General features: G+C 39.7%; 1 protein-coding gene across 3 annotated transcripts; it reads right to left on the reverse strand.

Moving 5' to 3' along the window:
- Nucleotides 1–749: 749 nt before the first annotated feature.
- Nucleotides 750–24556, reverse strand: pde9ab (phosphodiesterase 9ab). 3 transcript variants are annotated; one of them, XM_047018021.1, is made up of 20 exons: nt 24515–24556; nt 23997–24145; nt 23215–23285; nt 22806–22883; nt 22338–22381; nt 22064–22118; nt 21852–21922; nt 21508–21595; nt 21201–21282; nt 21042–21116; nt 20844–20930; nt 20604–20708; nt 18413–18495; nt 18103–18259; nt 17869–17982; nt 17519–17623; nt 17279–17407; nt 16979–17074; nt 16645–16718; nt 750–926 (listed from the first exon to the last, which is right to left on the reverse strand). In XM_047018021.1, the coding sequence occupies exons 2-19, from the start codon at nt 24060–24062 to the stop codon at nt 16674–16676; spliced, it is 1551 nt and encodes a 516-aa protein (XP_046873977.1). In that variant the 5' UTR covers nt 24063–24145; nt 24515–24556; the 3' UTR covers nt 750–926; nt 16645–16673. The 3 variants fall into 3 exon arrangements, with proteins under 3 accessions (XP_046873977.1, XP_046873980.1, XP_046873978.1); XM_047018024.1 differs by lacking the exons at nt 750–926; nt 24515–24556 and having other exon boundaries at nt 16130–17074; nt 22369–22381; nt 23997–24067; XM_047018022.1 differs by lacking the exons at nt 750–926; nt 23215–23285; nt 23997–24145; nt 24515–24556 and adding an exon at nt 22998–23114 and having other exon boundaries at nt 16130–17074.
- Nucleotides 24557–24820: the final 264 nt, after the last annotated feature.

The following is a 24820-nucleotide window of genomic DNA, read 5'->3' on the forward strand; positions in this document are numbered from 1 at the left end:
GCTAGCAATGGCCAGCAATTTCGCCAACAAATACAAAGAAATAGGTTGCAGCAGTTTGTCTTTTGACTACACTTGCAAACTCCACTAATGGGACTGAGCTCAAATAGCGTCGGCGATTTTTTATAGTACAAAATCGCTATAATTAAAAAGGAGATGCAGTCTTTTGACAGACCCTCCAATCATCAAGCAGAAACCCGGCGTTCGTTACGCTGAGCGTCCGTGGGAGGGACATAATCGCAGCATTTATCCAATGACCGTAGAGTTTCGAAGCCCAAAAAAACCTGTTCAGAGCAGCCCCATTCAAGTCCCTGGACGCTGGGCTTCAACAGAGAAAATGCACTGTGACGCTATGGGAAAGTATGAGAAGGAAATCGAGTCAGTCGACCTGCTACTATCCAGACGTATACAATATACGTTGGCCCGACGTCGTATGGACATAATTTGCACATTGGCAAGACGTCGCCGAGACGTCGGCAATTGATCGAATCCGACCTCCAGACGATGTCTGGACGATGAATCAAAACTGTACCAACTGGCCGTTCTACAGATATTTCCTCTAAACTATACATTTATATATTTAGTTTGGATCTATCAGACAGCAAGTATTTCACTATCTATCTGAAATGTCACTTAGCAAATGAACATAAAATGGGCTATTAGCAGTAGCTAGCTACTTGATTCAACCTGGATTTTCTTATGTGTGTGGGTAACGTCTGCTAAATGACTAAATGTAATGAAGAGACACAATTCAAGTTAACAATCTTTTATTATCAGACTGGATGTTGATGTCATCAAGCTCTTAAAAGAACTCCAACACAGAAAAGAGAGATCAACGGAACAGAGAAACAAATATACAGCTTTGCCTACAGTTCTGCGTCTTCCATTGGTCTCCGCCGCCCTCTGACTGCCATGGTTACAGTAGCTAACTGCCGAAATTAGAAGAAAGAAAATCCGACATATCACTGTTAAACCAGAATGTATTAGCCTATTTGTATGTAGGCCTAGGTTACTTATTACAATACAACACTTTGACATAACATGTATAGTTTATGTTTATTTTGCTCTAGTTAGTAGCTACATTTTTGTAAAATGTCTGACCAGTGTAGAACTAGCCTACTAGGTTGGGGTCCCTTTGCGCCAGCTCTGTGGCATAACGTTCATTCAAACCTAGCTCATTGTGAGATCTCACTATTGTTTTCCTGTTTCTCTTTCTTTTTTTTGTTCTTTGAATCTTTATTCAACTTCTTCATATTCTTCTTCTATTTCTTCCGCAACACCTTTCAGCGCCTTCAAATCTTCAGCTATTAAAACCGTTCAGCTATCAAAAAATTCTGCAATTTCAGGCCATGGGTGCTATGACTTTTCAGTTTTGTACCTCTTATGCTTGAATTAATATAAATCAATATTCATAATATTTTTAACATGGGTTTCCAATGGAGTTTTCTTTCAAATCCTCTCAAACTTCTTAAAACTTCTTCAACTTCCAAATCCTTCTTCTTCCTCAATCTTTCAGCTAGAGCCACCATTTGAACTTTAAAACGTTGACAAAACCCTAAACTAACTGTACTAAAACCCTGTAACTAACTAACTAAATAATTCAGCTTTTTGATATCTACTCAACTTTTTTTTATATCACTGATTATGTTTCATTACTTTTTCAAACCGTCTCTGAGATTTACATTGGTGTGTACGAGAAAGCCTAGACTGCAGACTGAAACGCTTAGAGTGGAGGGGAGCTTCGAAATCAGTTTCAAAAAGTATATCTAGTTTGCCAGCATTGCCACAATTTTCGCTCTTCATGCTTCGTTTTTGGATCAATAGATAGCTAATTTTGTGCTGGTCGTAGACAGTTGTCTGTGGAATCCAACAGACTTGCACATTAATTCAGAGCCCCACGAAAGCGAGACAAAGTCCAACTCTCGCCCCATAGAGTCCAATGCAAATCTTGTGACAAATTCGTCTGAAAAGGCAAGAACAACCAGATTTAGAAACTGCTGTTAGAGTCGTATTTCTGACCGCACAGACATATAAAGGACATCTCTGGTTTCGGCAGAGTCTTGGGTCTTGGAAAATATCTTTATTTTTTGGATTGGACGTATAGTTTTGCGTCTAGGTTAACTTGTTTGAGGTGTGGATTCTAGCTAAATTTCTGGAATTCTCTGCCCTCAGCACATTAGCAGTCATAGCTGCACCATCACCGTGACAACCACACAAACACGCGCCATGCTTACACAGGTGATTGGTATTAGCTGATTAGTGAAGACACAAGACAAGCTATTCAGTCAACTCGTCTTATTAAAAGAGTAAGAGCACCACAACACAACTACTACCACTACCGATCCTGCTATATCTTATGCCACACTACAACTACTAATTCTGCAGATGCTGCTAATATCTCTTTTACTAACTACTATGCTAATGGTACTGGTTTGTTCTACTACGCCACTGAGTGCGTTCACTTGACCATGAGAAACGCCATACATTTACATTTATTCATTTAGCAGACGCTTTTATCCAAAGCGACTTCCAAGAGAGAACTTTACAAAGTGCATAGGTCACTGATAATAACAACAAGATAGCCCCACAGCATTGCGGGTAGTCAAAAACAAGAAGTACATATTGTGAACAACCAAAAAATAGTGCTAAAGGGAAGAAACCATAATAGCATGTAGTTAAACAAGTTAAAATTACACAACATTAATCTCTAAGTGCAGGTGTACCTGTAGGAAAGCAATACAAATAGGATTAACTAAAATAGAATACAACAGTTTAAATCAGCTACCACTAACCAACAAGAGCAACAGTCTAAGCAAGAGTCATTGTGACCCTTGAGGAAACTAGCATTGGGTTCAGCAAACCATTCCTAAGTACCATGGTACTAGCGGAACAAGTGCGTCTTGAGCCTTCTCTTGAAGGTGGAGAGACAGTCCGTGTCTCTGATGGAGGTGGGGAGTTGATTCCACCACTGGGGTGCCAGGCAGGAGAAGAGCTTGTGCTGGGACCGGGCGGTCTTGAGAGGTGGGACCACCAGGCGGTTGTCTGAAGAAGACCGTAGGTGGCGGGTGGGGGTGTAAGGCTGCAGGAGAGACTTGATGTAGTCGGGCGCAGTCCCGTACACTGCTCGGAAGGTCAGTACCAGGGTCTTGAATCTGATGCGGGCCGTTATGGGTAGCCAGTGGAGGGAGATGAGGACCGGGGTAACGTGGGAGCGTCTGGGTAGATTGTAGACCAGGCGGGCCGCTGCGTTCTGAATCCTCTGAAGAGGGCGGGTTGCGCATGATGGGAGACCGGCGAGCAGCGAGTTGCAGTAGTCCAACTTGGAGAGGACAAGTGCTTGGACAAGCAGCTGGGTGGAGTGCTCAGACAGGTATCTCCTGATCTTCCGGATGTTGTAGAGGGTGAATCTACACGACCGGGAGACCGCAGCAATGTGGGCCGTGAGGGAGAGATCGTCATCCATGGTAACCCCAAGGTTCCTGGCAGAGGATGAGGGGGTCACCGTCGCAGATCCCAGGGTGATTGAGAGGCCATAGCAATTGTCGGTTTATACCAATAATACGATTACTCCGTTAACATGTGTAATTAGTAGGGATGGGCGAACGATGCCTTGTGAAGCTTTGGTGGTTTCTTCCGGATTGCTCCGAACCAAAGAGCCAAACTATTGGCGCATTGAAATTGGAGAGCACAGTGACATCTAGTGGTCAGCTAAAATTATAGCAGCCGTTTAAACCAACTGAATGCGATGTACCAGTAGTTTCTGGCGGTACTTAGCCTCGATAATTATTCAATATTGTTCATTTTTGTAAGGCTACGCGATGGTCTAATTTTCGTGTTCATTCATTAAAACCATACATGTGTATTTGAGAACTGTGTAATTTTCATACAATAAATATGTTTTACTGTGATGTACTGGTCTACACCACACTTTGTAATGTTCTGCAAACAGTATAAGGGCGGTAGAATGCTTAAGTCTATGGAAGTATTAAATGACTGCTGATACAGAGTGGTAGCTTACACAACCACTCTGCTTATATAGCTGTCTCATTCCTTACATTTGTGATATGTATTGTGAATCGGGGGAATACTTGTGGGGACAGTGGGGTGTGCTTGTGCAATATAAAAAGGCAGTGTACTATAACAGGGTTCAGGGGAATCGCTCTCTTACTCCGGTAGCATCCATACTCTATCGTCTTTTACTTTCTGCTCTTCTGCTAATAATTCTCAACTGTACTACTCTTCTGCTAATGAACTATACTCTTCTGCGAATATAAACTACTTCTCTTCTGCTGCTGAACTATACTCTTATGCTATTATAACCTACTTCTCGTCTGCTAATGATAATTCTCTAATCGTCCTCTAATAATAACTATGTACTCTATTAATAACTGTTTGCGCTTCTGCCAATGTAGTGTTCGCCTCCTATTAAGACGACAAGCACTGGTTTATTTCCCTCTTCTAAGGTTTAGAAGTGCGCCACAACTTTGAACCAGTTTGTGACGTCTGAAGCATTGAACGTCATCAATCACTTGGCATCGTCATTTCACACAAGCTCCAAACCACTTTTTCGAAACTGCGTATTGGTTTTGCGACACAAGCATCGATGCGTCAGTGCCATACGTCCCATCCCTAGTAATTAGTTATGCGATTACTTAAACACGTCTACATGATTCTTTTTATTAATCGTTGTATGCTCCACGGACAAAACTTGCACCATCATCCTTCTGCAAAAAAGTGTCGCCGTGTCTTCCTGTATGTTGTATGTTTCATTCAATCAACACATTAAATCCTACTAAGAGAGCCGAGTAAACGCACTCAATGATAGGCTACATCTGCTACTGATATTACAATCCCAACTAATTTAAGCTGTTAAAACTATAATATTCTTGTTACAACTAGCTAGCCTACTTCTTCTGTTTAACAGTTCAACTTTCAGCTTCACCCGCATTGTAGGCTATTTAAGCTCTTAGCTTTGTTAGATGATGCAGTTCAGCTTCCACACTGCCTCTTGAAATTCAACTTTTTCTTCGATTGCTTCACAACGTTCAAACGTATTCTCCCGCATTGTATTTAAGCACTTAGCTTTGTGAGATGATGCAGTTCAGCTACCACACTGCCCCTTTAGAGTGGGTCACACATTTTTAAAATTAATTTCAGCTTGCGGGTATTTTCTCATTTCTGTATTTTCAGCCATTAAAAAACAGTATTTCAGATTTCAGCTTTCCAACGCATTTTCAGCATTGTTTTTCAACTTCTCAGTTCTTCCGACGTTTTTTGGCCTTTAACTAGTCCTGCATACTTTCACAGATTCCTACAATTTTGGTATCAAAACGTTCAGATCCTTCAGGAGATGATGGTTATGACTTTTGGCATTACTCACTTCTATGCTTTTTAAAGAATTAAGGTTTTTGGGCAAATTATTCTCCCATTACAAGTAATGGTAAATCCTTTAAAATCATTAAAAAGCTTCCTCCTCTTTCAAACTTAACTGCTTCAGCATACTTTCAGCTATAGACACCATTCAACCTTTAAAATGTTCACAAGACATTCAGCTATTCCCACATGATTCAGCTTTTTCAAATATTCAGCCAATTCTAAATCGTAGGACAGTTTGAAATATATGAAAAATGTTGGTCCTTCTTGCTCTTTTTCTGATATTCAACTAAATTGTCAAACAAATTCCTCTGACGTTCATATAGTTTAACTTCCAGAAACAAGTTATACCTTAAAATGTAGGAAAACGTGCCCTCTTTCAGCCAATGTAACTACTAATGAGCTCACATTTACAGATTTTCAGCTTTGAGCCTTGAAGCGAGAGCAGCCTTTCAAATTCTCTCACTAACTTCAATGGAGAGGTGGGTAAAATTAGTCAGAGAATTTCGAAAGTAGACGTGTTTTTAAACTGCCGGTAGAGTTGTATTTCTGACCGCACAGACGTGTAAAGGACATGTTTGGTTTCGGGATATGTCATCTGAAATTAAGTGTCTGAACAGGACTGGGTGTGCAGGCACGCATGATTCGTTTCTCCTCCGTCTTGAACCTAATACCTAGATTCTAGGTTAGAAATGTTGCCAGTCTGTTGCCAATGACCAACGGTTGCTACGTTTTTCCAGCACATTCAAGTCATTCCACTGTTGTCCTTTTACCTTCAAATTCGTTCAACCCAGACTTAAGCAACTGGTTTTCTGCTCAATTTTCACATTTTCCTGCAGCTCATCTTTCTGAAATTTCCCCCTTTATGTTTTGCATTTTTCTTCTTCTTTTCTTCTGTTTTCTGCCATCATCTGGCTCCAGGTCCTTTCAAAAATACCTTTCACAGCAGTATCCTCCAACTGCCAGTCTTTTTGCATTTCTTTTTCTCTTTACTGTACTTTTCTGCCTTCATCTTGCTGCAGGTCCTTTCTAACATACATTTCAGGCCTTTTAAAACTCCAGCAAATAATTTCCTGCTAAATTTTCAAATTTGTATGCATTGTTTCTCTTCTTTCTGATTTTTTTCACTTTTTGTTTTGCATTTTTCTTCTCTTTTTTGTAGTTTTATGCCTTCGTCCAGGTCCAGCCCCTATTTAAAATACCTTTCGGGTGCTTTGAAGCTTTAGCTTATAACTTTCAAAAAATGTTCAAAATGTTCATCTTTTTTAGCATGGTCAGCTATCCCCCTTCAGGTTTACAGCATTCTCACTGCCGTTTCGCAGGAACAGCCTTTTCTAGTTATTATTATTTTTGCCCCCCTAAAACTTTGTCAATATTTGGACTACATACACAATGCCTGTGTAAAAATGTTTGTCTTGGTCTCGATTGAGTTGCTTGTATTGGGATTTACGTTCCGTTGCACAGTTTAGGAGGTTACAACGTTTTTGTGGCAACAAAGTGCCTTTAGTCGACGAAGGGCAATCTGTGCTAGCTACGTCACCACGTTAACACACGTTAGCAACGACGCATGGATACAACGTGATAGAGAGGAGCACACAAATTGGAGCTTGGATTACAAGTGAAAAATCCCACCCCCAAAAAATCCTAACCATTTGGCTTTGTTGAGAAAGCGATTTCGAGTGGAACTGCAATCTTGGATTTTTGATTTAGGTCGACAAAGTTTTTGTAATTTGAGCGAGTGGGGTTCGCCCGAGACCGCCTTGTCTTTTAGGCGGCAGCCATGCTAAAAAGCGTCATAGTAGTATTTTCGTAGCTAATTTTATACTTCAATTTTACACGAAAAAACAGAAAGAGGGACATTTTATGACGATATGACTATTGTTAAGACAGCCAGGCGGTGAGATTTTAATGTAGGTTGCTGTAAAACTTTGATTTGTTTACTACGTTGTCAACGAGTGTTGACAATCGTCGACAACAGTGTTGTCGATCTGCGTCTGATGAGTATTTTCTTAATTTCGTACCAGGGTCAATTCGAAATCCAAATGGACAGCAGTGTTTTAAAGATATGGTGATTGTGAAAACAGCCAGCGGGTCAGCATATTTTTTTTATTTGTGTAAAACTTGGAATTTGAGTGAGACCGCGTCTTGTTTTGACGTTAGCCTCTGAGTCACAGACTCGGCTCGCCCACTGCCACTGGCAGTGTGTAGTAGTAGGCAACAGTACTGTCTTCAATGCCACAGCTATGGCTAAACTTTATTATGTCTTATTACACGGCTGTTCTTAATGCTGTAGAATGCTCCATTCACTTGAATGGGGCTTCCCTCTCATATTTGACCGTTGCTATGCATATTTGACCGCTGTCAAGGGAAGTGGCCTTTTTGCCTCGGATTCACATCTTTCGTAGCACTCCGCAAGTAGTCCGGTAACTTTTCAACCCCAGCGTACTCTATTGCTTAGCGACGTCAGCTGATTTGAAGCCTAAAGAATCTTCAAAGTCTATGAAGTTCAACGTCTTTGGCGAACTATTTCTCTGCTGATCAACAATACGAATGGTAACAAATACATCGTAAAAAGACACACAGTGTTAAGTTATTTTGTTGGCAAGTAGCCGTGTAATAAGCGGGATAATGTATAGAACACCGGTCATTATTGGGAAATAAGCCCCTTCAGGACGAAACAAAACCCCTTTGCTTCGCGTCGGGGTGCTGTTTGCCCTGTCGGGGCTTATTTTCCCGATAATGACCGGCGTTCTATAGACCAATTATTTGTTTGTAAACATTCGGGATGCACGCGCAACGTGGCTGCAGAAAACCGGGAAAGGATAGCATTTTTAATGGCAAAAGGACCACACGGATAATACAAATAGTTAGATACAAAAAGACCAAAAAGGTCGAGGAGGACAGCCTTTAAAAGAGAAAGCGATTACCCATTAATCTGTCGCATCATAATTTTGATTTGGGTCACGAAGGTCTTGAAATTTGAGTGAGAATGTCGCCTGGTACAGACCGGATTGTTGAGCAGCAAACCATGTCTTCACGTCATGTCTCAAAGTTCATAATTTTACAGTTTTACAGTCAATTTTACTTTAAAAAAGTAGAGCAGGGCAGTTTTCAGGAGATATGGGAATTCTGCTTTTAGCCAGCTTGTCCGATTGTTTTTCCGATTTGTTGAAACTGGCAATCTGAGTGAGACTGCATCCCGTTACACTGTTTTGACGTTAGCCTCAGTCAGACTCGCTCACTGGCAGTGTGCACAATGTTGTATTTCACTCCATTCTACACCAGAAGGACTGCCTAATGTAGATACGAGCTTGATGAAGATAGCCAGCATCTCGGATTTCTTTAACCAAGCCTGTTTAATTTGTCATTTGCCTGAGAAAGCGACCTCCGTTAGCCAGGCTAGTTTTGTCAGATCACTTGGTCAGGCTAGTTAAGGGTATCGGGCAGTGGCGGAACTAGAGTTTTATACATGGGGTAGCCAAGGGGTGGCCAAGGCTACTTCAGGGGGTCCAAAGTCCAGAGTCTTGGGTCACTGTTTTAATTAATATATACAGTATAATCTGGGTCTATAAGTGCTGGAACATACAAAAAAATTGTTTTTAAAGCTCAAGCACCAGGGACTTACAGAAATAACACAGTACATATTTACAATAACACAGTTTATTTAGAAAACAAAGTGAATTTACAAACCCAAAACACTGCAACACTGCAATTTGACTTGACAGGTTGCAGAAATCAAGCTGAAATGGACTTGCAAAAAAATATATAACTTGGTGCCCAACCACATTACAAATTTACAGTGTAATATTCAATGTTCATATATTTTATGTTAACTAATAGCAAAGAAAAGTTTTGGAATTGGCCTAAACAAGACCAAATTAAATCTGTGGACCACCTGGGTCAAAAACGCCAGGGCCGATTTTTTTGTCCCAGTCCAACCCTGATTGTGGATAGTTTAGTTTGTGGACTCATTTAGTGGCAGAATTCATTGTTATGTCTACAAAATTATTTAAGACATAGGCTAGTATAAGTTTCGCAAACTTGCAAATCCTGAGGATAGCCTACTGTAGCAGACCTTTCTATGTGACAATGGACAAGGGTGTTTTGTTCCTCGGGAGTTTCCGTAGGCTTGATTCTGAACGCATTTGTGAAATCAGTGAGGGCTGTTCGAATAGTGATGTCAAGAAGAGCAGTGGTAAAACACAAGTTATGAAAAGAGACAGTGTCTGTGTCTTTTTGTCCACAGGATCATACACAATTAGATCTAAACAGAACTTACAAAGAGCTCGGTTACACTACCAAAGTTGAATTAGTATTGTTGTTAGCGATGCTAGCGTTATTTTTTATTTTAGAGCTAGCTAGCCTATAACATTTGACTGGGTCTTGCAGCTGTTTGATTAACTGAAATTATTATGAAATGTTATGTTCTACTAGCCATTTGCCTACTTTAGCAAGTCACTGTATTTCCAAGCCATGATAGTGTAACTGAGATAGCCTAAATCATTCCTCTTTTGCGTAATAAGCCCCCGTTAAAGTGTTGAGCATTAAATTAGCTGCACGGTCTGTAGAAATCTTGAGACAAGGCAATTTTTTCGTTCTAAAACCGCATGATAAAAATAAAAATAAATCGGAGTACAAGTCTACTGACTGTCTCAGTTTGTCTGTTATTGGAGTCGAAGTTCCAACATTAACTTACACAGCTACTGTAGGCTAATCAACATTCGTAAAAAAAAATCAGGAAACCTTAACCCAATGCAAACCTTAAAACTTACTTCAAATATTAGGCGTTTTTCAATCGCGAAAAGAGCTTGTGGAGCTTTACTTCGATTTTGGTCCTATTCAAAACAAACTTCCCATCTGCCCTCTCTGGTTCTAAAATCCCGCTCTTCTACTTAGCGCTCCCACTGGCCTGGAGCACTTCCGTTGTGTTATCTGGATGCAGCGTTTTTCTGTTTGCATTTGTTTTCGGGGTTTGCGTGTTTTCCTTTTTGCAGCGCGTTTCTATATTTGCAGCGTGTTTATGTATTTGGCTGCGTTGTGTGTATTTGCAGCGCGTTTCTATATTTGCAGCGCGTTTGCTGAATGCTGCGCATTTTTGGTATTGTCAATTTGCTTGTACTTTGTCTATTTGTAGCGTGTTTGCACGTCAGCCACCGTAATTATCACTTACAAAAGAAACATCATTTCCGGCGCTTTCAAACAATCAGTGAAGTGTGGACAGCAACAGCAGCTAGCTTGCCTCTAGCAAACTGCTTTTGAATTAGCCATGTCCCCCTAAATTAATATTGAACTTATTTACGTTTTGGGGGGCTTATTTTCATTTAGCAGATGGTACTATTTGAATCGCAATTCCATCTGAAATACTGCCAGTGACAACGTTGTTACAGTAGCTTGTTTCAAAGGGGGTTTCTTGTTTCAAAGGGGGTTTCTTGTTTCAAAGGGTGTTCTTAATGAATTATGAAATATGAGTAGGCTAAATGCTTGAAAATATCACTAGATGGGAAAACTGACCCACCTGCAACCGATGCAAGCAAGCACAACCTACAATTTCCCCAGAAATTGTACCCTCTCTAGTTAGGGTTCCTCCGTTAGGAGGACCCTATTGTATTTGTTGGGATTATTAGGGTTCCTCCGGTAGGAAGAAACCTATTGTTTTTGTTAGTTTTTTTATTATTATTATTATTATTAGGTTCCTCCGGTAGGAGGCAACCTATTGTTATTATTGGTATTCTTATTAGGTTCCTCCGATAGGAGGGAACCTATTGTTATTGTTGGTATTTTTATTAGGTTCCTCCGGTAGGAGGGAACCTATTGTTATTGTTGGTATTCTTATTATTAGGTTCCTCCGGTAGGAGGCAACCCATTGTTATTGTTGGTATTCTTATTATTATTTTTCTTCTCCATGCGCCCCAATATCTCAAAAAGTCCCTTGTCATACATTTTCTAATTTAGCACATTGATACTACATCCAAGTGGGTACCCTCACACCAAATATGGGCCACATCAGACCATAGGGGGCGCCACAGGCCACGCCCAAAAGTCAGATTTTCAAAGTGATGGCATTTCCACCTTATTGCTCCAATTCTTCTGAAACTTGGTGTGCATGCCTCATTTTTCATGAGGAACAAAAAATCCTCATGGACCCATAAGGTCCGCCATGATGGATTTTCCTGTACAGTTATAATTTGGGAAAACATTCAAAATTCCTCTTCTCTTGAACCAAAGTTCTAATTGACTTGATATTTGGTGCATATATGTATCATTGACGTGTTTAAAAATATTACTTATAGCAATTGAATAAAATACAAAATGGTTGAAAGGGGTGTATTTATGTAAATGTCCACATTGCCTCAATATGTTTGTGTCACTAAATCAAATGTCATTTTGAATGATGGGTTTTCAAACCTAATAGGCTTTAAGGTGACACGCCCCTGAAGTACCATAACAATTTCACCTTGATATGTCAAAATATGACTGAATTACAGCTGTTTGAACTTGGACCAAATCTGAAAATGCTCGCCATTGGAGAAACAGCTTTTTTTCTTATCCAGTTACTGAACTTTGTGTATTCCATGCCTGGGAATGGCTCAATTGGCAATTGAATCAAATACAAAATGGCTGAAAGAGGTGTATTTATGTAAATGTACACATGGCCTCAATTTCTTTGTGTCAATAAATCAAATATAATTTTGACTGATGGTTTTTCAAACCTAATGGGGTTCAAGATGACATCCTTCTGAAGTACCATAAACAATTTCACATTGGTATGTTAATATGATTGAATTAGAGCTGTTTCAACCTTGGCTGAATCTAACAACGCTTACCATAGGAGAAACAGCTTACTTTTTTGTACAGTAACTGAACATGCCAATATTCAACACTGAGAATAGCTCATTGAGCTTGAACGGTGACCTGCAAAGTATAAGGTCGTAAGTTCGAATCGAGCCACACTGAGTCTGTCTTAAATTTGAACATATTTTAAACGGGATGACATCGTTCTGAAGTACCATGCGTAATTTCACCTTGATATGTCAAAAGATCATTGAATTACAACTGTTTAAACTTTGGCCGAATCGAACAAGCCATGCTACAGGAGATACAGCTTTTTTTGTTGTTGACAGAAACTGATCAGCATTTCTAAGCCTTGCGGGTAGCTCAATGGGTTGAAACGTTGTCCTGCAAGGCGTAAGGTCACAGGTTCAAATCCAGGCACAGTCTTTTGGCCTGTCATAATTTTGATTACTTGTTTAGTTAAACAGGCAGACATCATTCTGAAATACCATGCGTAATGTCATGCAATTTCACTTTGAAATATCAACCGTTTCTTAACCTTTGTCCCAAAGCTGACAAAAAAATAATACTCATATCACGCAGTCGGAGCACAGCTAGATAATCAGCGTCAGCACCCTTGGGTTTCCAGCATGCAGTGCGACATATCCAAAAACGCAGACTTGTGGAAAATAGTTTGGTTACAATAGCCGTGCCAGGGATTTCAGTTGTTGTGTTCGTTCAGTTAGATGTTTGTAATGTTATAGTTGTTTAGTTAATATAATCTTGTTGGTCACCCTGATTGTGCATGTTGTGTAGTTTAATGTGAAGAGAAGAGTCGGCTGCTGACCAGTCACAAGCTATTTTCGCAAGGAGTTCAATATGAGCTCTGATCTAGCCCAGGTGCCCACATGACTATTGTTAGTTGTGCATTGACAGAGTCTGGAGAGAGACAAACTCAAGAAGAGTTTCAATATCCTATGGAAAGTTAATAATCAGCCCATACTAATCATAATATCTCAGCGGATGGTGTGTAGCAGAGAGGCTAGAGACTCTGATTTGTAACCTTATGCTCATGAGTTCAAATCCCCGTTCAGCCTATTGTTGATGGCTAAACATGAAGTCATTTTGGTCTCTTGTTGTCCAAGTCTCGATCTTTTACAGTGTACATGTTTGTAATATTTTGCCATTTTGCGGAGGAACCCGCATCGCTGCTTGCAGCTATATTTATTATTATTATACATCTTCTTCTGCCATGGCAGCCCCTAGGACTGTATTGTCAGAAGTTGTGAAATTTGGCACACTTTGGGGCCAGTCCCCTCATCAATTTTACCAAGTTTCATGTCTCCATTTCAAACCCTCTAGCGCCACCAATGGGTCAAAGTTGAAGGTGTATTTACACACTTTACTTTTGAACCACATGTCTCATTTTTGAAAATTAGGTATCGTTGTATTCCCTGGATCAAGACGAGTCCAAAGTCATACCAGTTATATAGATTCTCCGCCATTTTGAATGTTAAGGAAAAGCATTTTTTCATATCTCCTCCTACAATTTTTGTCGAATCTTCTTCAAAATTGCCACAGATAATCTTCAGACCAAGCCTCACAAAAGTTATCATTTGGATTTCTGATTTTCAAAATCATTTGTTAGTTACAGCCAATCAAAATGACGTGGCCGCCATTTTGATTAAATAAATATGACGTTTTTTCGCTACCTCTCCTATAAAGTTTGGCCAATCTTCACCAAATTTGGCATAGATCCTATTCAGGCCAAGCCTCACAAAAGACATCACATGTTTTTTTTATTCTAAACCTTTTGATTGGAACAGCCAATCAAAGTTGTCAACCAAGCCACCATAAAAGAAGTAAGGTCATATATCAGCACCTCTTTACTGCATTGACACCAAACTTTGTATAAGGACTAGGGACCCTGTTCTAAAAATGACCAATAGGTCATGCCATTTCACCTCTAGGTGGCGCTGCAATAAGCAAAAATGTGTTTTCACATGGTTTTTGATTTTCAAAACTGTTTTCCCGGAAGAGCTGATCAAAGTCGGCGATGAAGCCGCCAAAACAGGAAGTGAGATAATATCTCAGGAAATAATTGCTGAATTGACATTAAACTTGGTACAGGTGTTCGGGACCCTGTTCCAAAAAGGACCACCAAAGGTTGTGTCATCTAACCGCTAAGGAGCGATCCCATGTCTGACACATGTTAACTTGTGATACCAGATAAATTGATGCGACCGCCATTTTACGTTTTATAAAAAGTTTTTTCCCTAGACCACAATCACCTTGACAAAATAGGACTGAATTACAGCTGTTTAAACTTGGGCTAAATCTGACAACCGCTTGCCAGTTGAAAAACGGCTTATATTTTTACACAGTAACTGAATACAGTAATTTCCAGCACTAAGAATAGCACACTAGGATCAATTGGTGTCCTGGCAAGGGACTGGTTCCCAGTGAACCAATTCCAATTCCTTGGAATCGTCAGCCAAATTATTTAACAATTTTGCTAACGGTTCTCTGTGGCGTAGCGCATGCGCCAACCTTTATAATTTATTCAGACTGCAGCAAACATGGCAACAAGGCAGAAGCGTTCTAAAGTTTGGTTGTATTTCACAAAATGACAACAACGCCACTTGTAACGTGTGTAAAAAGTCTATTTCGTTGAAGGGAGAAAATACAACAAATATGAAGAAGTATTTGAACACACAGCATGGAATGAAGTTACTGGAATGTCATGTGTTCGATGCATGCAGCAGCGCAGCTAACGTTTGCACTTCATCTCTAACTATCAAAGGTAGAGCTAAACTCCTCAAAATTGATCACAACCACTTGTCACTGTGTGAAGCAATTTGCCTTTATTGTGTATAGTTGATCAAGTTATCTTCTGTCCCGTCGTTTGAAGCATACATTTTAGCTGCGGCATTCGTCTCCCATTGTTGATCACCTCACGTTAATTATCGGGGGGCGTGTGTTATCAGCAAACGTTTGCGTTGTCGTGTCAACCCATTATTAAACTGAGCATATCGATTTTCATTCCATCATTGAACTTAGCACAACAGAATGGCCGATGTTTGACACTGTCATATTATATGATTATAATGTGAAATATTGTGAGTCACACAAAAGAGGCAGTGTGGAAGCTAAACTCCATCATCTAACAATGCTAAGAGCTGAAATACAATACGGGAGAAGCAGAAAGCTGAACTGTTAAACTGTAGTAGTCTAGTAGAAGAAGTAGAATATTCGTTTTAGTAGCTGAAATTATAGAAACAGAAATACTACTCGACCGGCAGTTTCAAAAACGTGTTCCTTCTGCTAACCCTAACCCTAACCCTAACCCTCTCTTATATCGTCGCTCATGGAACATAATCAGTGATATTGAACAAAGTTGAATAGATATAAAAAAGCTGAATAAAAAATGTGTTTAGAGTTTTGTCAACATTTTAAAGTTTCAATGGTGGCTGTAGCAAAAATATTGAGGAAGAAGAAGGATTTGAAAGTTGAAGAAGTTTAAGATTTGAAAAAGAACTCCATTGGAAAACCATGTAAAAAATATTAGGAATATTGATTTATATTAATTCAAACATAAGAGGTAGAAAGCTGAAAAGTCACAGCAGTCATAGCGTGAAACTGCTGAATTATTTGATAGTTGAACGGTTTTAATAGCTGAAGATTTGAAGGTGCTGAAGGGTGTCATGGAAGAAATAGAAGAAGTTGAATAAAGATTCAGAGAACAGTATTTTGAATGCTGAAACAGTATTCCAACAATAAACCAGTTTGTGCTCCCCCCCCCCCCTTGCCCACAAAGAATCAATAAGAGAATCATTAAGGAATCAAATTGATAAGCAGAAATTGATAAGGAATCGGAATTGTTAAAATCTTATCTCATCCCTAATCCTCACACAAACTATCAAAATGATTTTAAATTTTCGAAACGGTTTGATCGGTACAGCCAATCAAAATCTGCAGCAAAGCCGGCAAACAGGAAGTTGGGTCGTATCTCAGCAAATCTTTGATGGATTCAAAGCTGCATTTACTCAGAACCCTGTGAGGATGCCAAAAATGTTTTTCGTTCATTTTACCCTCTTTATCCGGCTTGGACACCTCCTTGCTGCTTGCAGCTATATTTTGATATTGGTATTGTTGGAATTCAGTCTGTCAGCAGTCTTTTTCAGCATGTTGCTTTGTTTTGCAATCAAGGACAAAAACGGCTTATCAGTATAAAGGTCAATTGTGTTTCTGCAGCAAGAGCACCGTCCATGCCTGCAATGTCACAATGTCCAGGTTTTCATTCTGCAAATGCTGTAACATCCACAAGATGTCCTCAGTCCCCTGGAACTGAAGCTACCCTATGAAGCTACGTTACACACAGTTAAGAACATAGCAAATGGTCAGTGTGTTCTAGCTATGTCTGAAACGGCAACTATTGACAGGAATGTGTCAAAGAGTGAGAAAGGAGGGTACTTGTCACATCTATCGTTTAATCTTACTTACACCGTACCCACTGAGTTTGCCGGAAGAGTCTACTTCTTCTTCCCGCCTAATGACATGCTCTCACTTTTTTTCTTCTGTGCCTCATAGAACAAAAGACACACCTTCAGGTTAGCATTTGTGCGCTAATTTCATTCAATAATGTAGGCAGGGTAAGAACAAATAACTATTATCAGTAGTACTCTGGTGTATTTCAATGTTGAAAACGAGTAAAAAAAAAACCTCTTAATTCCCATATATTTATTAATTATTTAATAATTATTAAATATTACTGAATTGAAAGAAAATGAACATGACAATAGGTTAATGTGGTGTGACGTGAAGGGCTGAACTGTACCTCAGTCATGGCATCGTCAATCTGTTTCAGTTCCTCGTAGTGGTCTCGGGAATCCCGCAATGGTTGCACCATAATCTCCTCTATCTGGGGGAAGAGCTGTACAGATGCAGTATATGGTTGGTACCAATCAATGCAAGATGTTGTAAATTGCTAGTCTCTTCATTTTCTTAGGGACATTTTCACTCTCAACAAGTCTCACTTTCAACAAGTGTCTGTTTATGTCTGTGTAAGTGTGTATGTGTACGTGTATATAGGTGTCTGTCTTTCTTTCTTTCTGTTTCTGTTATAAACATGACCCACCTTCATTACAGTCTCAAACATGGGAATGAGGACAAATTTGATGAAGCCAATTTGGGCAGTGGGTTTGGTGACTTTGTCCCGATCCATAAAAGGAGCCACAGGCAGACCCTCTGACTTTTCTCTATCACTCTGGACCAAATTAACACATATTTAAGCAGCTATCAAGTGTGAATTTCAGTTTGAACAATGAGAAATTTGAGTTTAACCTTTTCATTCACAATCATGGTACGATTCACTCACCTGCATAAAGTACTCTTCCAGTAGACAATCCACCCAAGGTTCAGCCACTTCTGTAGGCCTCACCTCATTGGAGATGTCGCAGCATTTAATAAGAACCATCTTTAGCTGCATGCACACAGGAAGGACAGGGAATATATCAATACATATCCCATGTATACATGCTATATATATACAAAATGTACACTATTTATTGTGTGCATTATACATGTCATCAATACTTGGGTGACATTACTGCTCCTAGTAACGTGTGGAGTACATGTTAATACTTTTATCATAAATTGTAGGATCAAAAAAACATCACATTACACAGGGTGTGTAACATTCTTCAGGAGGCCTTTTTTACTACATACACAAGTTACATGCTCATCGTTAGTGAAATCAAAGTTGTCCACTTTCTGTTTGAAGGAATCCAATATCTCCCCATGTCTTGCCATGTCAGTAGCCAAGATGAGAGTGATAATAGCCTGTAATAGGGCCAAAATGACAAAAAATATACCATACATGTCCCGGCCTAATGTCTTATTATTAATGTTATCAACAATATGAATGTTATCTGTGTGACTGTGAAGGAGCTATGAATGAACCTGGCGTATCTGCTTGAAGGCCTCTGACTCAATGTTAGCAAAGATGTTACACTCAGGCATAGAGATGATCTGGAAGGCCACTGCGCAGTGATGGTTCTCAAGGGGAGAGATATCGTTGTAGCGCACCGCTAGCTCTGTACGAGCATTGATCTGGTACCTGGCAACATACAGTCAACAATTTCCTGATAGCATCTAGATAATACGATATGCTTTGACTAATATTGACTTTACTTGCAATATTACTAAATAGGAAAAGTATTGCTTCAAGCAAAACAGACTTTAATTGTTTTTACATTTCTATTTGACTTACGTGTTGTTATAGCCAGGGTGGTCCAGGTCATGACACACAGCAGCTGTCATGAGGATGCACATGTCAGTCATGGTCAGCCTCTCCTGAGAAACATACACAAATAAAAGTTTGTCTTGCTATTCTTGGTGGGACTCACAATCCAGTACCATTCAATCTGTATCCCCTACACCTGAACTTAGCTCTAACCTTAAAGTGATAGTTCACCACAAAATGTAGTGCTATCCATCCATCTGGATTGTTTTGGTGTGAGTTGCAGAATTTGAGTATACAGCAGCTATTTTCTTTCTACCAAATTACAACTGACAACCTTAAGTACCGTGACTTTCTTGTGATACGGTTGGTTGGTGTAGTTTGGTGGAAAGACAATAGTTACATGAAACTGCTCGCAACAAGGTCTGTAGATTATCTTGAGTAACCAGGGGCCTCATGTATAAAGGATTGCGCAGCTTTCATACCAGAAGATGGCGTACGGCCAAAACTCGAAAAGTACCTACGCACAAAAATATTCACTTGTATAGAACCGGTCGTACGCCAGGTCCTGCGCACCTTTCCTTTATAAATCACAATCAACGTGAGATTGACCGCACGTGAACGAGCCACTGACCCCGCCTTGCCTCCTCCCATAAATTAATATGCAGATGGACTATAAATGCGCTCCTGAGGTCATTTCGTTGTCTGAATGACCGTATTTATTCGAAGAAACGCCGCCCTCGAAGAAACGCAGCACCAAAAATGAACGTTAAACGCTGCAGCGTTTATTTGAAGAAATACGGTGACTGTGAGATCGCGGTTCTGACAACAGAGGTGGAGGCGAGAAAATGTGTCCTGTTTGGCGGCCTGTCATCAGGTATTAGTGACAAAAGACAGCACTTTGAGATTTAGCTAAATGTAAAGTGCATTACAAATAAAATTATCATTATTATTATAGGGCCATCAATGCTGTGGGTTCAGAGAACCGGACCATGGCAGAAATTAAGAAGAAATGGTCCGATATAAAACTTTAAATGAAGAAACGAGTGGTGGCGCATCGTAACAGCATGATTTTGTCGTTCGTTTGACAGCCTCAAGTTTAACAGAAGTTATTAAGTGGTGGCGGTATAAATAGAAGGCTATATAGCATTTCCCGTTTTGGGTTTTCGCATTTTTTATATGATCATCCACATTAATGATCAAACGTTTATTTTTTATGTTTTTTGAATAGTCAACGTCATAAACGTACTAGTGGAAACTTTATTTTGAAATGTTTGGTGAGTCTTGGCACTTTCAGTTAGAATTCGCCATGTTACAGAGCCAGACAAGACTTTGCGGACGGTCCGCACATTCTCACGTCTGCTCAAAAGTTTCTGTGACGGCCCGCACATTTTCACGTCACGTAAATCTTCATACATCACAAAGTGTGCGTGAAAACCATCGTACGCAAGCTTTTTGTGCGTACGCAACGTTTATACATGAGGCCCCAGGTCATGATTTCTTCTTCTTTTTTTTTGGGGGGGGGGGGGGGGGGGGGGGGGGGGGAGTCCAAATTATACAATGGCCGGGTTTCCCAGAGTCGTTAAGAAGCTCTTAACGCTAAGAGCGTTCTAGAGTTTTCTTAGAACGCTCCTAAGAAGCTCTTAGCGTTAAGAGCTTCTTAACGAATCTGGGAAACCCGGCCAATGACAATCAGGGGGGGTTAACGTCTTCTCCAGAGCGTGTATCGACCCTCCCGACCTGTTGTTTTTACCTCTTTTGGGGGGTACCAAGTCTTCATAAGGGGGTCAGACCCCCCTAAACCGTCCCGTAATTTGCACCCTGGGGTGGGGACTTTGAGTACCACATGACTAGCTCAATCTAGTTCCAATATATTCGAGAGAAGGAAGACATGTCGATAGCCCGTATCTCCAAACTCGGCAACTCAGACTAAAAACCATTTGGATGGATAAATACTAATACAGGTAAGGGGAAAAATCCAATAAAATATTTTACATTTTGTACATTTTACTATTCTTGTGGACATTTCTTATCCTCACACAAATTGTTAAACAAGCCCCCACACACACAGCACTCAAAGTCACAAATGGACACATACTCTCAAACACTTGCTCAATACACATGTAAACATGCAAGTGCCTGAAATCAGATAAGCAGGCAATCAAGACACAACATACATACATCTACAAAACAGACAATACTGTATTTCCTGTATCCTCACCTGGAGGTTACAGAGGTGGATCATCCCATACATCATCTGACTGACACAGAAGCAGTGGCGGAAGTTATGGAAAGGGTTGCTGCGATAATTCTCCTGGATGCCTAGCTGAAACACAGAATGAGAAATGCACTGTTCCCATGTAATAACCAGATGTGTCACACCGTGACTCTAAATCAGTACTATGCTGTATACTGTTTTGATAGATGAGAACATACTAAATGAGATCATACTGAATCTTACCAGCCATCGTTTGAGTGTGATGGGGTTCATATTGAATTCTTTGACAAGGCCGAGGTCGTGGTACATGTACTCCAAGCAACTCAACATCTACACATTGAAAATGCATAGTAAACAGAATAGTTTCGTCAGAACATGAGGTGTCTGGCATATCTTGGTCCTTAATACACATGTTTGTTTTAGGAATGAAAGACCTCCAACCTCATTGTGTTCCCAATGCCAGACATCAAATGTTGGCTTCTTAAGGGCTTCAATGGTCTCCTGAGACAGAGTGTACTGTAGACAAATGGACAAAGAGTTAGTGGTGTTTCTTCTGTCCACCATGACAGTGTAGCGGTTTCTTTTTAAACAGAATATTACCTTTGGGTAGTTTGGAACGTCGCGCCTTGGCGACAGCTTCTTTCCATCTTCTGTGAAGCTGTATTTGCAGCCACATGTCACCCTAAGAACAGAGGCGAGAAATGGGGTTTATAAATAAGTAACAACTTATGAAAACAATGAAAACTAAATCCTTTAATTTCAATGTTGTAGAAGTAAAATAAAATGGTAACAGGGCGGTTTTAGTAAACATAAGGGCGGGTTTAGTAAGCCCATTGCATATCACCTTGGAAAAAACTTAAATAGTTAAGTTGCTCAAAACAACAACAAAGATCTTGATTTCCCTGACCTTGCTCCTCCCTTGGAAGTCATCTCGTCTCTCAATTTCCTCAGGTCGTTCTTACACTTTTCAATCTCAACGACCTTCAGGCCTTCCACTGAAACATGTACAAACTGTTAGTTTACAGAGTAAAAACTATTTTTTGCAGATCCTTGAGACAAACCTCAGCAAATTTACTTTTAATGCTAGTTTGTAGCATGACAACATGGAAACACTCTGATGCAGTGTAAACCTTAAAGAGTCACTGTTAACAGATAAAAAATCAAGACATGCTGTACAAGAAAAAACTGGTTTCTGTTAATGTCCTAGTACTAATACTTGATCAGAGATACCATAATAACATCCTAACTCACACTCCACTCTCTTCTCCAGCATGGCCAGTCTGTTTGTCACCTCCGTCTTTAACTCGTTGATCCTAAAAGCTCTAAAAGAAAAAATACAAGAAAAATGCTTTTGTACATTTCCATGGAGAACTTGTGTTGCTTTTTACACTCAAGGAAATGTTTTCTTTTTAACATGTTCAAAGCTGCTAAGGGGCCAATGGCAAGTAAAACTGTTGCATTACCTGCTAAACTGCTCAGCAACTTGGGAAAGAACATTCTGGAACATGTCTTCCTTATCTGAGAAAGGATTTGATTATGTATTTACGAATGTATTTTCCTTCTGTTCTTATTTTTGTGTTTGTTCTTTTTCCCCCAACCTATTCTAAACTTTGAGAGTAAATGTATATTCCAGATGAAGTAAATATAGCCATATTTATTTCAATATAATTGTATAAAAATACCAACCATATTACATTAAAAGCAAATGAAACGTGCCTAATAAATGTTTCTGCTTACCCCCCACCTGCCCAGCTGACTGAGGCATTACCTTGTATAAGGAGCTGAAAAGACAAAAACACACATATGATGTGATTTTCCTGAAAGAAAGTCATCCAACTTTAGATTTAGTACATTTCAATGACTATATCTTGGTACTATGGTTTAGTGGCATATGTTAAAACATAAAATAAACACAGAATCTGGAATGGGGGCATTTTAAAGTGGTGACTATTTACATCCATTTCAGCATGTCACAACTATTCAACAATACCATAACACATCATCGTAGTCCCTGTGTAACTGCAATGTTTCCGCCATCGCTGCTTGCAGCTATATTTAGGGTTCCTCCGGTAGGATTGCTTCAGACAGTAAGTTAAATGATACCCAAAAGCTGTCTTTCTATCCTCTAGTTTCAGTCATTAGACTTTTTTACATTTAACGTAAAAATAACTAAAAATTTAACTATTAAAAGTAGTATTTTCTTACTTTGGAGTGTTGGTGGGCATGGTGGGATCTATGGAAATAAGCGCTCCCTCTGAGTCCACCAGCATTATAGCAGTGTTCCTGAGGATAAAGCAAACACGCATCAAAGCAGGATGATGGACTGATTTTGTGAGACAGTTATATCTGCATGCTTGAAAAAGAAATCATGGAATGAAAAAAACTTTTGTGGACAACCCTTCAAAGACAAGAAGGTCCCTAATGCAGTCTCAAGGGCACTAGCAGGATGAGTCATGTTGGTTGGCTAGCATAATGAGCTAACATTGTTTATTAGTTGTGAGTGCATGTCTGTCTGTCTGTCTGTCTGTGTGTGTGTGTGTGTGTGTGTGTGTGTGTGTGTGTGTGTGTGTGTGTGTGTGTGTGAGAGAGACAGACAGACAGAAATGCCACAGACCTTGCTATGTTTGAAGAGGAGCACAAAAGTTCTCGGATGTCAGAAGGGGTACAGTACCGACTGAAAATCACCTGAAAACAGACAAAAAAAAATTCTCAGTAACTTTATTTACGTTTGTAGTTGTACAATATACTGAACACTAGAACACTGTAAGCACTAACACTGTAAGCAGACACTGTACCGGAGGACAACCGGGGACAATTTTGGAAGTATTGTGATGGTAGTCTAAATAAAAGCACAGAAAGCACATTTCACGCCTATTAAGGTTATTAAGGTGAAGTGGGTTTACACTGAATGAACCGTCAACAACTGCTGAGAGTGGGGCATGTTCTCTCCAGGTGTCGCTTTAACCTTTGTGTCACAACCACCTGTGACGCACGTCACATCGTTTTTATTTTTAACATGACCTGACATTTGACCCACAGACATTGGCTTGAGAAAATTATAACTTCAGTCAGTGAATTATGGTTACTCATTTGTCACAGATGTAAAAATCAACAAGACTCCTGGATGTCTTATGAATAAAACTACTACAATTACAAACCAAGTCAAAACTAATTCTTGTATTTGGACCTCAAAACAACATTATCTACTTTTCATATCTTGTTTTGCTGCTTCAAGCAAGTTCACTCATCTGATTTGTCAAATTAACACAACCCAAATAAAAACCTCACATTACTGAAAAACAACACTGAACACACAGATTGTTCAAATGAATGTTACCATTCCATTAGTAGGCCAAGCTGCAGGAAAACCCTGGTAGAAAGATCACGTTCACATACCCTTTGCACTTTCCCATCTACATCCAGGTAAATCTTTTTCACATATGATGAGGAACTGGAACCCATGCTGACCTTCAGACCCAAAGGTACAGGTGACCTTTGGGACCTCTGGGTGATTGTAGTTCACCTACTGGTCCCTGAATGCTCACCTGTTAACCACCCAATACAAGAACTGGGTTAAATCCACAGCCTAACGTTAGCCAAGGTTCTGTTTTTAACATCTCACTAACATTTAGTTCATATATTCATTCATTCTATAACATTCTATAATTGTTATTCATTCTATAAATGTTATATTCTAGAAAACAATTTGTGTCAATGTTTTCAACAGTTTGCTGCAATTACTTTTAAGTAACATTTTTAAATGTGAAATAGATCAGCCACAAATTATTTTGAATAATAATTACTGAAATAAACATCAATTACCAGCAAAGAAAAAAACAAACGTGTCAAATCATAAGTAATTGTACATTTCAAAGGAATGGATGAAAAAATAAGCTTAATTAAAACTACAGTACCTGTATCACTGCCAAATGCAACAGCCTTTCCCTTACACACTGCTGCAGACATACAACATTGAAACCTGAGGAAGAAACCACTATAATCCCCTTAAATATAACCCTTCTTCCACACACACACACTCTGTTGCTAGGGGACCCGTTACTACGGCAAAGTAGGCTGTCCCTTGACTCATGTCATTACCTCCCTTTAGAAAGAACACATCCTGATCACTGTACACCTACGAGATGGAATCATTCCCACCTTTCTCAGTCTCCATTACAGCTTTGAAGGTTTGCTTATATCAATGAGAAATTATACATAAC

This window comes from Hypomesus transpacificus, unplaced genomic scaffold, assembly GCF_021917145.1.
Source record: "Hypomesus transpacificus isolate Combined female unplaced genomic scaffold, fHypTra1 scaffold_88, whole genome shotgun sequence".
In the NCBI taxonomy this organism is placed as follows: domain Eukaryota; kingdom Metazoa; phylum Chordata; class Actinopteri; order Osmeriformes; family Osmeridae; genus Hypomesus; species Hypomesus transpacificus.